At 41.0% G+C, this 13,363-nt stretch overlaps 1 protein-coding gene across 2 annotated transcripts in view; it reads left to right on the top strand.

Annotated features, from left to right (window-relative positions):
* LOC117357639 overlaps nt 1-13,058 on the top strand; it is a 269,485-nt gene extending 256,427 nt beyond the window's left edge. The window contains exons 48-49 of one of the 2 annotated variants that reach the window (XM_033938504.1): nt 2,598-2,626; nt 12,668-13,058. In XM_033938504.1, the coding sequence (XP_033794395.1) occupies nt 2,598-2,626; nt 12,668-12,710 (72 nt within the window). In that variant the 3' untranslated portion in view covers nt 12,711-13,058. The remainder of the gene's footprint in view (nt 1-2,597; nt 2,627-12,667) is intronic. The other variant, XM_033938503.1, reaches the window with a different exon arrangement.
* Nucleotides 13,059-13,363: the final 305 nt, after the last annotated feature.

The raw sequence follows: 13,363 nt of genomic DNA, 5'->3' as shown, positions 1-13,363 counted from the left end.
CAAGTGGGGCCTCACCAATGACCTGTACAGGGGCATCAACACCTTCTTCCTTCTACTGACTACGCCTCTCTTTATACAGCCCTTCCACAGGGCTCCCCTTTGTCCCCCACCCTATTTAACATCTATCTTGTTTCCTTAGGAAATCTCTTGCAGAGTTTAAAGCTCAAATTTTTTATCTATGTGGATGACATTACTATAGTCATTCCGTTAACTTGTTTTATATCAGAGTTTATAAATTCTCTGTGAACTTTTGATGTCTGCTTTTAGATTAAAGTTAAACTCAGAAAAAACTAAATTTTTCTTGGCAGCTCCTAATGATAAAATCAAGGAAACTACGAATGGGATGGATTATTATATTGAACAATCCTTAAAAATACTAGGAGTTACTTTAGATAAACATCTTACATTGGAGAAACATTCTGACTTAGTATTTAAGAAGAGTATCTCACTGCTTTGGAAACTCCGCACCATAAAAAAAGTACTTTGACGATGCCTCTTTTCGTTTGTTAGTACAATCTTCCATTCTGAGTATTCTTGATTATTGCAACATCATATATCTGGGCGCCTTTAAGAAAATTATCAGGAAATTGAGGATGGTTCAGAATATGGCCGTCCGTCTCATTTGTGGCTTGAAGAAATGGGAACATGTTACCCCCTTCTATCAAAAGCTACATTGGTTGCGTCTGTTACAAAACAGTATTTGGTATGTCACTGGGTTATCTCAACCCTCACTTTGAGTTATAACAATAAGAGTTCTTGAAGAATACATTTGTTTGCTTTTCCCTCATTAAAATTATGTCATTATAAAAGGTTCTTTGAAAGAACCTTTTCTTTCCAGGCGGCCAAACTAAATTCATGGCTCGCCAAAATTGTGCTAGATGCCTCTTCTTATCTTGATTTTAGAAAGCAGATAAAAACTCAATTATTTAACAGGCTGAATTCTTAATATATTTTATTATTATAATCTTTTATTCTTTTAAGATTGTTGTACCCTCTTTATATGGCATGTATGTATTTTTCTTATATTATATGCATATAATTTATTGATTTCAATGATTTGCATTGTTTATATTTCAATTAATTGTTGTGAACCGCCTAGAACTTTTTGGGTATGGCGGTATATAAAATAAAATAATTATTATTTATTATTATTGATCGGGCAGTAGTTTAGTGAATCGGGTTGGGGTCGAGGAACGATCGCATCGCAAACCAGTAAAACTGCTTTTGCGATCATCCTTACAGGAGTGGTAAGTTTAGTGAATTACATTACATTACATTAGGGATTTCTATTCCGCCATTACCTTGCAGTTCAAGGCGGATTACAAAAGAATTATCCAAGATGTATTACAACAAGAACTTACAAAAAAAAAAAAATTGGTCATTTTCAAAAAGAGTAAGAAATGGGTAAGGTTATTTGTTTGGGGTAGCTGGCTTTAGTGAGAGGTGGAGTTTGAGACTTGCGTATTATTTCTTTTTTCAGAGTTTTCTTGAAGAGTATGGTCTTTATTTCTTTTCTAAAAGTCTTGTAGTTGAGGGATGCCGTCAGTAGATTGGCGATTTGGTTGTCTAGTTTGGCTGCTTGAGTGGCCAGGAGGCCATCATATAGTTTTTTTCGTTTGACCTCCTTAATTGGGGGGTATGAGAATGGGGTCTGAGTTTCCCTATGTCTGGTTGCGGTGTTGTGGATGAGGCGGTTGTTCAGGTAGTTTGGACTGTCTCCGTATAAAGTCTTAAATAGTAGGCAGTAGAATTTAAATTGTATTCTTGCTGGGATCGGAAGCCAGTGCGATTGGAGATATGCTTCTGTAATGTGGTCCTGTTTCTTTAATGAGTAGATGAATCTTAGTGCTGTGTTTTGATAGTTTGTAGTTGTTTTGTTATGGTTGTAGGGCATGGGAGGTAGAGGATATTACAGTAGTCAAGTAGGCCTAGTATTAAGGACTGAACTATGAGCTGGAATTGAGTTTTCTCAAAGAATTTCCGAACTTGTCTTAAGTTTCTCATGACTAAGAATGACCTAAGTTTTCTTCTGTAGCAGCAAGCAGTAATTTAGACAGGCTGCTAGTGCCAGTCCCCAAGTCTTCTCTTTTACTTAACTTCCCACTTCTGCAAAGGCAGGAAGTGTCAGAGGGAAGGTTCAGGTTGGTGTGAACAGCTGTCGATGACTACTAGAGAATGACACGGGAACCAATTTTTCCCCATCCCCACAGGAACTCAATTTCCTTGTCCCATCCCCATGAGTTTTGTCACTGCCCCCATCCCTGCCACATTCCTGTAAGCTCCGCCTTAACCGCACAAGCCTTGAACACTTATGTTTTTAAAGTGTTTGAGGTTTGTGCAGATGAGGACGGAGCTTGAAGGAATTCAGAAAGGGACAGGAATGGTGGGGGAGAGTACAAACTATTAAGATGATGATTTTGCCTGTGGTTTGTTACCAAATGGATATGTTGCCAGTTTTTTTTTCCGGGGTCCTTTTATAAAAAATTAAATAGTATTCTGACAAAATGTATTTGGCTTGTGAAAAATGCGAGAATTGCTCTAGTATCTTTACAAAAACCAATTGTGGAGTGTGACGTAAATTTTCCCAATTTTTATAGGTATCATCAAGCCTATATAATGCGTCAAGGTATGTATTGGATCCTCCCTGAGCTCATGGAGCATCTTCCAGACTGGCTATATCTAGAATGGAAAATTATGTCCCCTATGCGACTATTTTATGTATTAAGTATCAGACTACCTAGATATGCTAAGGACAACATAATTTTATTGGATACATGGAAAACAATTAAATTTATTGATAAACTAACAGATGTTCCTATAATGAAATCTACTTTGCAGTCCTTATGGTTAAACTCCAAGAGTCAAGTGCTGGGATCGCCTGGAAGAATTGGACGCAGGCAGGTATTCAGACATTGGATGATGTTATATCTAATGAGAAACTGCTTGATTTTTCACGGCTGCAACATTCATTTGGCATTCTAAAGTCTCAGCATTATAGGTGGTTGCAGTTGAAGCAGGCCATTCGGAGTGGGTTCCCTGAATGGAAAAACTTTAAAACTTATTACAGCTTGCAGATCTTTTGCTACCAGATAGATCTAGTAGGGCATCAGGCCGCCCAGTGGTACAAATTGATTTCTGAATTTTTAAATAAGAAGCCAAAAAATAGTCTTAGAGATATTTGGAGCATCGAGATAAAACAGTATATTTCTGTGTCTCGTTGGCCACGAATTTGGACTTGGAGGTTGAAATGTACAGCGTCAGCATCTATGAGACAAACATGGCTATTTTTATTGCATAGGATTTTTTGGAGCCCAGTTCGTTTACAAAAAATAGATAATTCTCAATCTAATAGATGCTGCCATTGTCATATTAATATAGGGACTTTGGATCATCTGTTATATTTTTGTCCACTGATACTTAGTTTCTGGAAGTCAATTTGGGGACAAATAAATCTTATTCTTGAGTATCTATTCCCTTAACTTATGAAGCTGTAATTTGTGGTACGTTACTTCATGTTAAGCTTACTTTAGACAAGTATAAAAGTCGCCTTTTCCTGATCATGATGGGAATAGCTGTTCAACTGATCACACATAATTGGAAGAACCATGACAGGATTAATTACACTCTTTGGTGGGTAAATATGTGGACCACATATAAGTATGAAAGAATGATGGTGGAACATTTGGGGACTAGTAAGTCCTTTAATGATGTATGGAGTCCATTGACTACTTTTGTTGCATTACAGTAAGGGTCATGTTTCTTTCTTTTTCATTAGATTTCTTTACACATTCAGGGAGGGTGGGTGGGAAATGTACTTTGAGGAGTTAAATTATTAAATTATAATATTGAAATCACATCATATGTATTATTGTATTAATAATTAAGATGAGATAGGAGTAAATGACTGTTCAATGTAATAATTGTAGTGCGTTCTATGCAGTATTTATGATTTACCAATTGTATTGCACTATCAAAGTTTGAAAATCAATAAAGATTTAAACAGATAGGGACAGGAAAAGAACTCACGGGGATGGGACAGGAAAATGAGTTCCCACGGGGACGGGGAAAAATTTGTCCCCGTGTCATTCTCTGACCACTACAGAAGAAAACTTAAAGTGCCAGGTCGCTGGATGGAGAGGGAGTAGTTGTGTGAGGTAATTGGCTCTTGCTCGGAGCCCTTTGTACTGCAACACTTAACACAAACAAGACTTGCACAAAAAAACTGCTTCATACTCCCTGGATACCAGGCAACTTAGTAAGAAAGGTATGTTAGTGGACAGAAATTTTGGTAGAAAAGGCTTTTCTCTGTTATTCCTGTGAGAGTCGCACCAAATGTGCCTGTCAATTCATAGTCAGAGCTTCTATTGCTTCTGTTAAAGCCATGTGGCCACCAGACTTGTAGTAAAGGCCACTTGGAAAGCTTGAAAATAAAGGCTAACAAATATGTGGGTAATTCAAGTTATTTATTTATTTTAAAATTTATTCACCATCTAAACCTAGGCAGTTTACAAAAAAACATACATAATATAAAAAGCCAATACAAATAATAACCAAACAAACCATAAACTGCTCCTACAAAACCTACCTGCTCTTTTAACAATTCACATTTAATTAATTAATTAGGTAATAAAAAAGCAGTTGCATAAAAATGTACCACCTAAAACAATTTACAATCTTGTCTTTATTGAAACTTGATATTCTGCTAGAAGGCCTATGAGGCATCTAAGCGGTTTACAATATTAAAAAAAAAAAATACAACAAAAGACTTCGTACAGTGTTTAAGATTAGGAATTGTGAATGAGGCAAGAGAGATCAGTAGAGAAAGATATACTGGCTAGAGTCATCTTATCTTATGTGACGAAGAGATATGTCTTATGTGTCTTCCAGAGATGTTGAAAGCTTATTCCAATGGATGGAGTCTGGAATGCGAATGTGGACTCAAACATCTTTTTACGGCAGATTTGTTGAGGAGACGGGAAGGGGATCTTGAACCCTTGCGTTGGTCTAGAGTTGATTAAGGAGGGTGTGATCTTGATACTTGTGGTGAGTTTTCACCATATATAGCTTTGTGGATCAAGCGTGCTATCTTGAGTTGTGTTCTTTGCTTTCTCGGTAGCTAGTGTAGGTCTTTTAGAAGTGGGGGTGACCTTGTCCATTTTGCTGGCTCTGAGTATCAGTCTGGCCACTGTATTTTGAAGCGTCTGTAGTCTTTGAGTTCCTTTTTTGCAATAGCAGTGTAAAACGAGTTAGGACCAGCCTTCTAATTAGGTTTCGAATGACTGTATTAAAAGATGGATTTTAAGCACTCTCTTGAATTCCTGCAAAGTTGGTACTTTATGGAGTGGGTGGTGGATGCCTGGAATGCGCTCCCGAGAGAGGTGGTGGAGAGTAAAACTGTGATTGAGTTCAAAGAAGCGTGGGATGAACACAGAAGATTTAGAATCAGAAAATAATATTAAATATTGAACTAAGGCCAGTACTGGGAAGACTTGCATGGTCTGTGTCTGTATATGGCCATTTGGGGGAGGATAGGCTGGGGAGGGCTTCAATGACTGGGAGGGTGTAGATGGGCTGGAGTAGGTTTTAACGGAGATTTCGGCAGTAGGAACCCAAGCACAGTACCAGGTAGAGCTTTGGATTCTTGCCCAGAAATAGCTAAGAAGAAAAAATTTAAATTGAATCAGGTTGGGCAGACTGGATGGACCATTTGGGTCTTTATCTGCCGTCATCTACTATGTTACTATGTTACATTCTTGATTTGAAGGTGACGATCATTCCAAAGTTTAGGACTGAGGTAACTGAAGATGGGAAACCTGGAAGATGATAAGCCGACCTCCGAGAGTTGAGGAACATAAAGGTTGACGTGGAATAAAAGGCATGGTGGAGTGCGCAGGGGGTCAACAGAACCGAGTCAAACACAATATTTATGGGCCCAGGTTGCTTCACAAGTGAAGAGACACAATCAGTGACACCATCTTTGGTTTATTTCCAGGAAAGTGTGTGCTGGGGAGCTGGAAGAAGTGTCAGGATTACAGGTTCCTGCTAGAGTGGGAAAACATGTGTGAGGGAAGGGGGCAATTGACAATAAAGCCGACGGCACCGTGCGCAGCGACTGCTAAGAGAGCGAATAAAATGCTAGATATAATCAAGAAGGGTATTACTACCAGAACGAAAGAAGTTATCCTGCCGTTGTATCGGGCAATGGTGCGTCCACATCTGGAGTATTGCGTCCAATATTGGTCACTGTACCTTAAGAAGGTCAGTCAGGTTTTTAGGATAAGCATAATGAATATACATGAAATTAATTTGCATATACTGCCTCCATTATATGCAAATCTTTTTCATGCCCATTCATTGTGGACAACCTGAAAAGAAGGATATGGCGTTACTCGAGAGGGTTCAGAAGAGAGCGACGCGTCTGATACAGGGGATGGAAAACCTTTCATACGCTGAGAGATTGAAGAAACTGGGTCTCTTTTCCCTGGAGAAGAGGAGACTTAGAGGGGATATGAAAGAGACTTATAAGATCATGAAGGGCATAGAGAGAGTAGAGGGACAGATTCTTCAAACTTTCGAATAATAAAAGAACAAGAGGGCATTCAGAAAAGTTGAAAGGGGACAGATTCAAAACGAATGCAAGGAAGTTCTTCTTTACTCAACGTGTGGTGGACACCTGGAATGCGCTTCCAGAGAGCGTAATAGGGCAGAGTACAGTACTGGGGTTTAAGAAAGGATTGGACAATTTCCTGCTGGAAAGGGAGATAGAAGGGTATAAATAGAGGATCACTGCACAGGTCCTGGACCTGTTGGGCCGCCGCCTGAGTGGACTGCTGGGCACGATGGACCCCAGGTCTGACCCAGTGGAGTCATTGCTTATGTTCTTATGATATATGGCACCCTGAATTGTTAGCAAAGTATGAAAGCAGAGTAAGGGGGGGGGGGGGTTTGGAACAGGGCATCCTGCAATATTGGGAAAAGGGATAAAATCAGAGAGAGAAGATGCTGTATTATTTATATTGGCTTCAATGCAGTAACAGCTGTTAGTACCTACTACTGCTACTATTTATCATTTACTAACAAGATGGCGGCCGGTTAAGTCATCAATTGCACAGTCTCCTCTCCCTTTTTATTTTTAGGTTTTCTCTGTTGCTTGTTTGTTTTATTTTAGTAGCTCACTTTGTTTAATTTATCTTTATTAAATCATAGTTTTGATTTATATTGATTTATATTGCTGAGCCTCCACTTGTGAATTCTAGTCTGATAGCCACCAATTTGACCATTGGTTTCTGGTCTAACAATTTGAAATGCCAACATACTACCTGATACTCCTTGCACTTTAGGAAGGTTTGAGTTGGGCCTGACGTCTGGGCCACAGCGAGTAGTGCTGATTTTGGAGAGACACAAGGAGAGCATCGCTGAGGTCGGCGGGGTTGGCAGAGACTTCTTGATTCGGCTGGCTGTTGAGTTCGGAGGCGCCATGTCTGAGGTGGTTTGCATGACACTGGAAGTCAGAGAGGTGGCAGCTTCACGTTTTCTACTAACGGAGTGACACCATCAGGATGGGAGGTCCATTGAGCCGTCTCGTCTATCTGAAATTTCACCACGTCAGATTCTTGCCAGCCATGGGAGTGGTGTGATGAGAGGCGGTGTCGGCAGCTGCGGGGGCTAGCGGAAAGGATCACTACAGGACCTGGGAGCGGAGAGTTGAGGTCGGCGAGATCTGTGTGGAGGTTGGACTGTCCAGCGCACTGGTTGTCGACCTGGAAATTGAAAGATGTTTCTTTTCATCGGAAGAGATATCCTGTGGTTGGTGTACATCGGATGATAACAGCGGCAGATCGGATATAACGGCTGAAGTACTTGGGACAGTGATTTGTTGGTCTGACTGAAGTGATGCTAGTCCCTTCTGACTCTTATATCATCATGTTTACCATATCTTAATTTTACTGTTTTTTATTTATTTGTTTTATATCTTTATTTTAAATTTTTATTCAGAATTCCATTGCTCAACGGTTTTGTTTTTCCTCTCATATTCCCTTGTATTCATTCTTTTTCACATTTATTATGTCCATACATATTTCTTTTAAAACTTTTCATATTTAATTTTAATTCAAACAAATTTAACTCAATTTTATTAAGTTTACCCATTTAATTATTACTGAGATGTATACTTTACTTTAAAAGAATTATAGCCTTAGAGAGATCAGTGTACTCTTGTTAGAATGTTTCTTATCTTGTTTACTATTTCTGTCTTTATTTTTACTCCTACTGCTCAGTAATCAGTCTTCTAGGTACTTTAGTTAGATTGTGAGCCTTCAGGACAGTAAGGGAATTCCAAGTACCTATTCTTTATTTATTCTTATTTTTATTGTATCCTTTAATGTATATTTTCTCTGTAAACTGCTTCGAACCTAACAGATTTAGCGGTATATAAGAAATAAATTACATTACATTCTATAGCACTGTGCATTTGACATGTAATAGACAGTCCTTACTCTGAAGAGCTTACAATCTAATTTGGATAGACTGACAGGACATATAGAGGTTGTGGAGTTTCTTGCTGAGAGAATGATAGGATGGACATAGGTCATTTTATGGTGAGTGGGACTTGTTGAAAGCAGCATCACAAAAGTGGGCTTTTAGCTTGGATTGGAAGACTGCTAGAGACGAAGCCTGAAATGACTCAAACAGTCTGTTCCAGGCATATAGTACAGCAAGATAGAAGGGACGGAGTCTAGAGTTGGCTGCGAAGGCGAAGTGTATGGATAGGAGGGACATGCCCGATGAATGGAGTTCACAAGGTGAGGGGAGCGGAGCATAGGATAGGGGAAGATAAGTGAGGAAAGATATTGAGGGGTTGCAGAGTGCACTTGTAGGTCATTAAAAGGAGTTTGAATTGTATTTGGAAATGGATGGGGAGCCAATGAAGTCGCTTGAGGAGAGGGTTAATGTGAGGATGGTGGCTCTTGCGGAATATGAATCGTGCAGCAGAATTTTGCATGGATTGAAGGGGAGAGAGAAGGTTGAGTGGAAGACATGAGAGAAGCAATTTGCAGTAATCTAAGCAAGTGGTGATGAGAGTGTTAATAAGGGTTTTGGTAAAGTGTTCAGAAAGGAGAGGTCGGATTTTGGTAATATTACAGAGGAAGAAGTGATGGACTTTAGCAGAGGAGTCACAGATGACCTCGAGATTGTGAGTTGACAAAACATGGAGGAGGAGAGTGTTGGCCATAGAAATAGAGAATGGGGGAAGGGGAGGTGGGTTTAGGCAGAGAGAGAAGGAGCTTGGTCTTAGCCGTATTCAGTTTTAGATGGTGGTGAGACATCAGGCAGCAATGACAGATAACAGTGTTGTAAATCCCCGGACAGTGTGATCATACTTTCAGGTGGAGTGAGTCCTTGCTTTCTCATAGATTTAGGGTAAGATTTAAGGGGCATGGGTTCACAACTAGACATCTTTTGGGTAGGGGGGAGAGTGCGGCTACTGCAGGGGTCACCTCTATCACCTTTATTATTTAACTTCTATTTGTCATCTTTGAGGAATATGGTGAGGAAATGTGGATCCTCCTTCTATGCACAAATGGATTGTATTGAACATAACAACAGCCTTACTGGGCCAGACCAATGGTCCATCAAGCCCAGTAGCCCGTTCTCACATTGGCCAATCCAGGTTTCTAGTATCTGGCCAAAACCCAAGGAGAAGCAACATTCCGTGCTACCGATCCAGGGCAAGCAGTGGCTTCCCCCCATGTCTTTCTCAATAAGAGAATCCAGGAACTTGGCTAAACCCTTCTTAAAACCAGCTACACTATCCGCTCTTACCACTACCTCTGGCAATGTGTTCCAGAGCTTAATTATTCTCTGAGTGAAAAAATATTTCCTCCTATTGGTTTTAAAAGTATTTCCCTGTAACTTCATCGAGTGTCCCCTAGTCTTTGTCATTTTGGGAGTGAAAAATCAATCCACTTGTACCTGTTCTACTCCACTCAGGATTTTGCAGACTTCAATCATATCTCTCCTCAGCCTTTTTCCCAAGCTGAAGAGCCCGAACCTTTTAGTTTTTCCTCATACGAAAGGAGTTCCAGACCCTTTATCATCATGGTCACTCTTTTTTGAACCTTTTCTAGTGTTGCTATATCTTTCTTGAGATTAGGAGACCAGAACAGAATTCAGTACTCAAGGTGAGATTGTACCATGGAGCAATACAGAGGCATTATAACATTCTTAACCTTGTTAACCATCCCTTTTATAATAATTGTTTGCTCTTTTGGCTGCCGCTGCACATTGGACGGAAGGTTTCATCATATTATCTACAATGACACTCAGATCTTTTCTTGGGCACTCACTATTGAGGGTGGTGGGAGTGGCCAACAGCTAGTGATGTCAGAATGTATGGAAAGAGTGGGTTTATGGTTTAGACAGAGTAGATTAGCATGGAATATGACAAAGGCTACTATGTTATGTTTTGGAGATGTTGGAGTGGCATCTGGTTGAAAGTGAAAGCTGGGAATACTTCACCACTTGTTGACCAGCTAAAAGTTTTCAGGGTGATCTTGGAGAATGAGGGAATTGGCCATGATGAGGTTTACCTGAAATTATTGATTTATTTGCAAATTGAGGCCATATTTAAACAAGGAATTATTTAGGACTGTTGTGCAGACATTGGTGCTCTGCTCCTTCAATTATTGCAGTGCTTTTGATGAAGGGTTTGCCCGCAAGGTGGTTATAAAACCTTAAGATGGCGCAGAATGTTCTGGAAAGATTTTTAACTAAGAGCTCATAGATGGAAGAATCCAGTACATGATGGCAGATAAAGACCCTCAGGTCCATCCAGTCTGCCCAACAAGATGGCCACCCATCTAAATCTTTGATTTCAACCAGTCTATTCATGAAGCTTTAATTTTGCAGTTGATTATCTAATTTTATCTGACTTCTGACAAACACTTTTATGTATGTGATTTTTTTTAAGCTGTTCAGATTGTAACCAAAAAAACAAAACAAAACCCCAAAACTGTTGTAACTTCACTGGAAATGTCCAGTTAGCTCTTTTGTAATCCACCTTGAACTGCAAGGTATAGGCGGAATAGAAGTCCCTAATGTAATGTAAATAAATAAATAGGAATGAGTCAGTGTCAACCATCCTATATTTTGATTACACTGGTTGCGCTTGTGGGAGAAAAGTATGTTTAAAATCATGGTTTTGACTTTAACAATTTTGAGATTTCATGCACCTGGATGCTCAGTGTTCCTAAAAAAAAAAAAAAATTGGAGGGGGAAAAATGCATTTCAGCATCTAATGGCTGAAGGTTAGACTACGCCACCAGTAGAACATGGAGTATTCCTTACTGGGTTCCAGAAGGTGTTGAAAACATTCTTTTTTTTGTTGTTGCAGGGATAGAATGTTGTGATTTCACTTTTGTTCTGCAATTGTGATGTTTTGTGTTGTGAGAACCATCTGAAATGGGATTGCCAAGGAGAGGTTAAAGATTTTATAAGTACACTAGTTTTTTAGCCAGTTACATTAACGGGTGCTAGAATAGATGTGTAGACTTAGGCATTTCTTTCTTTCTGTCTCTCTCCCTGGCGTCTGTCTGTCTTTCTTTCTCTCCCCCCTGTCCAGCAGCACCCCTTCCCTGCTCCCCCTGTCCAGCAGTAGCCGTTCTCCCTTACTTTTACCTCCCTTTTACTTCCCCCCTGTCCAGCAGCACCCCTTCCCTGCTCTCCCCTGTCCAGCAGCACTGGGCCGTGGGTTGGCCTAGCAAATGCCCCACGGCCACACAGCTCCGTGGGAGTGAGAGTGGGGCCAGGCGTCAACGACAGAGGAGAGGCCGAGAAGCAGTAACACCAAATCTGACACTGCCATCTTTCCTCTCAGGGCAGGAACGATGCTGGGGAAACCGCCGCCCGCGTCGCAAACCGTCACAGGCTCCTACTGTGCATGTGGGGGCACGGAGCCACGGCTCACGGCTGCATGGAGATTGAAGTGCGCATGCGCGCTTAGGGTTTTATTATAGCAGATATAAATATTATACACTAAATTATATGTTTTGAACTCTTTATGCGTCCCGTCTGCTCTGCATCTCTCTTTTCACATTGACTATCCCTATTAGGCATCTGCTTGAACACAATTAACTTTTCCTGCTCCTTTGTTTCTACCTCCCCTCCCCCCTCCCTTGCACCTTATACTGCTTCTTGCATACTCAGCGGGGAAGGCCATCTCCTCCCCCCCCCCCCGCATACCTCTTTAAATGTTCATCTTCCACCTGCTGCTAGCACCAGCCTTGGCTCCCTTCTGACATCAATTCTTGGTCATGGCACCAGGACTTGACATCAGAAGGGAGCCAAGGCCAGTGCGAGCAGCAGGTGGAAAATGCTGCTCACACTGGTGAACATTTCGAGAAGTACACGGGGGCGGGTGCTCAGGCAGTGAAAAAGATCAGGAAGGTGCACAGTGCGGCAATGCCAGACACCAACTTCCCTAGCTACGCCACTGTGCATAGTTGATTTCTAATATATGTATTGTACTTAACGTTTTTTAAATATAATATTTGAAATACAGTAGATTGTGATGTTTTCAGCCACAGCTCATTTGCCTGTTTTCTCCGTGCAGTATGGTTATGCCTCTCTAGTTGCATGCTGTTGATGCATTCAGATCATCTATTCTCAGGTACCCAGCAGGTGCAGAAACAGAACTGGAACCAGCTACTTGACACAGCCAGAAGATGCTCGCCATGCCATCTTAACTCAGATGCAGGCGCTCAGGACCGAGCAACAGTGACATAGGCATGTCGGAGGAACCAGACACTGGCAATCTGTGGATGAACTTATGTTTGGAAAGAACTTAAAATCTTTTAAAGCATATTAGGTCACTTTAACACAATCTATACCTGTCTTCCTGCCCTATGAATTATTAGTTTTTACCCAGTGTATAACCACTAAAGCATTCTACAGTAAATCCATCTTCTACCCGAGTTTCTCAACCTGTGGTACACATACCCTAGGGCAGGGGTGTCCAATGTCGGTCCTCGAGGGCCGCAATCCAGTCGGGTTTTCAGGATTTCCCCAATGAATATGCATGAGATCTATTAGCATACAATGAAAGCAGTGCATGCAAATAGATCTCATGCATATTCATTGGGGAAATCCTGAAAACCCGACTGGATTGCGGCCCTCGAGGACTGACATTGGACACCCCTGCCCTAGGGGATACGCTGGCTGACCACCACCTGCCCGCTCCCTTTAATCACCTCCTGCTGCTGCTGCAACTCCGGGAAGAGAAGGACCAGGCACGTGCAACAAGTGCATGCCACCGGCCCTCAAGCCTTAGCCCCCAAAGTCAATGCTGACGTCAGAGAGAAGGTCC

This window comes from Geotrypetes seraphini, chromosome 3 (genome assembly GCF_902459505.1).
Source record: "Geotrypetes seraphini chromosome 3, aGeoSer1.1, whole genome shotgun sequence".
Classification (NCBI taxonomy): Eukaryota; Metazoa; Chordata; class Amphibia; order Gymnophiona; family Dermophiidae; genus Geotrypetes; species Geotrypetes seraphini.
The sequence above is the reverse complement of the archived record's forward strand: the minus strand, read 5'-3'. Positions and strand labels throughout refer to the sequence as shown.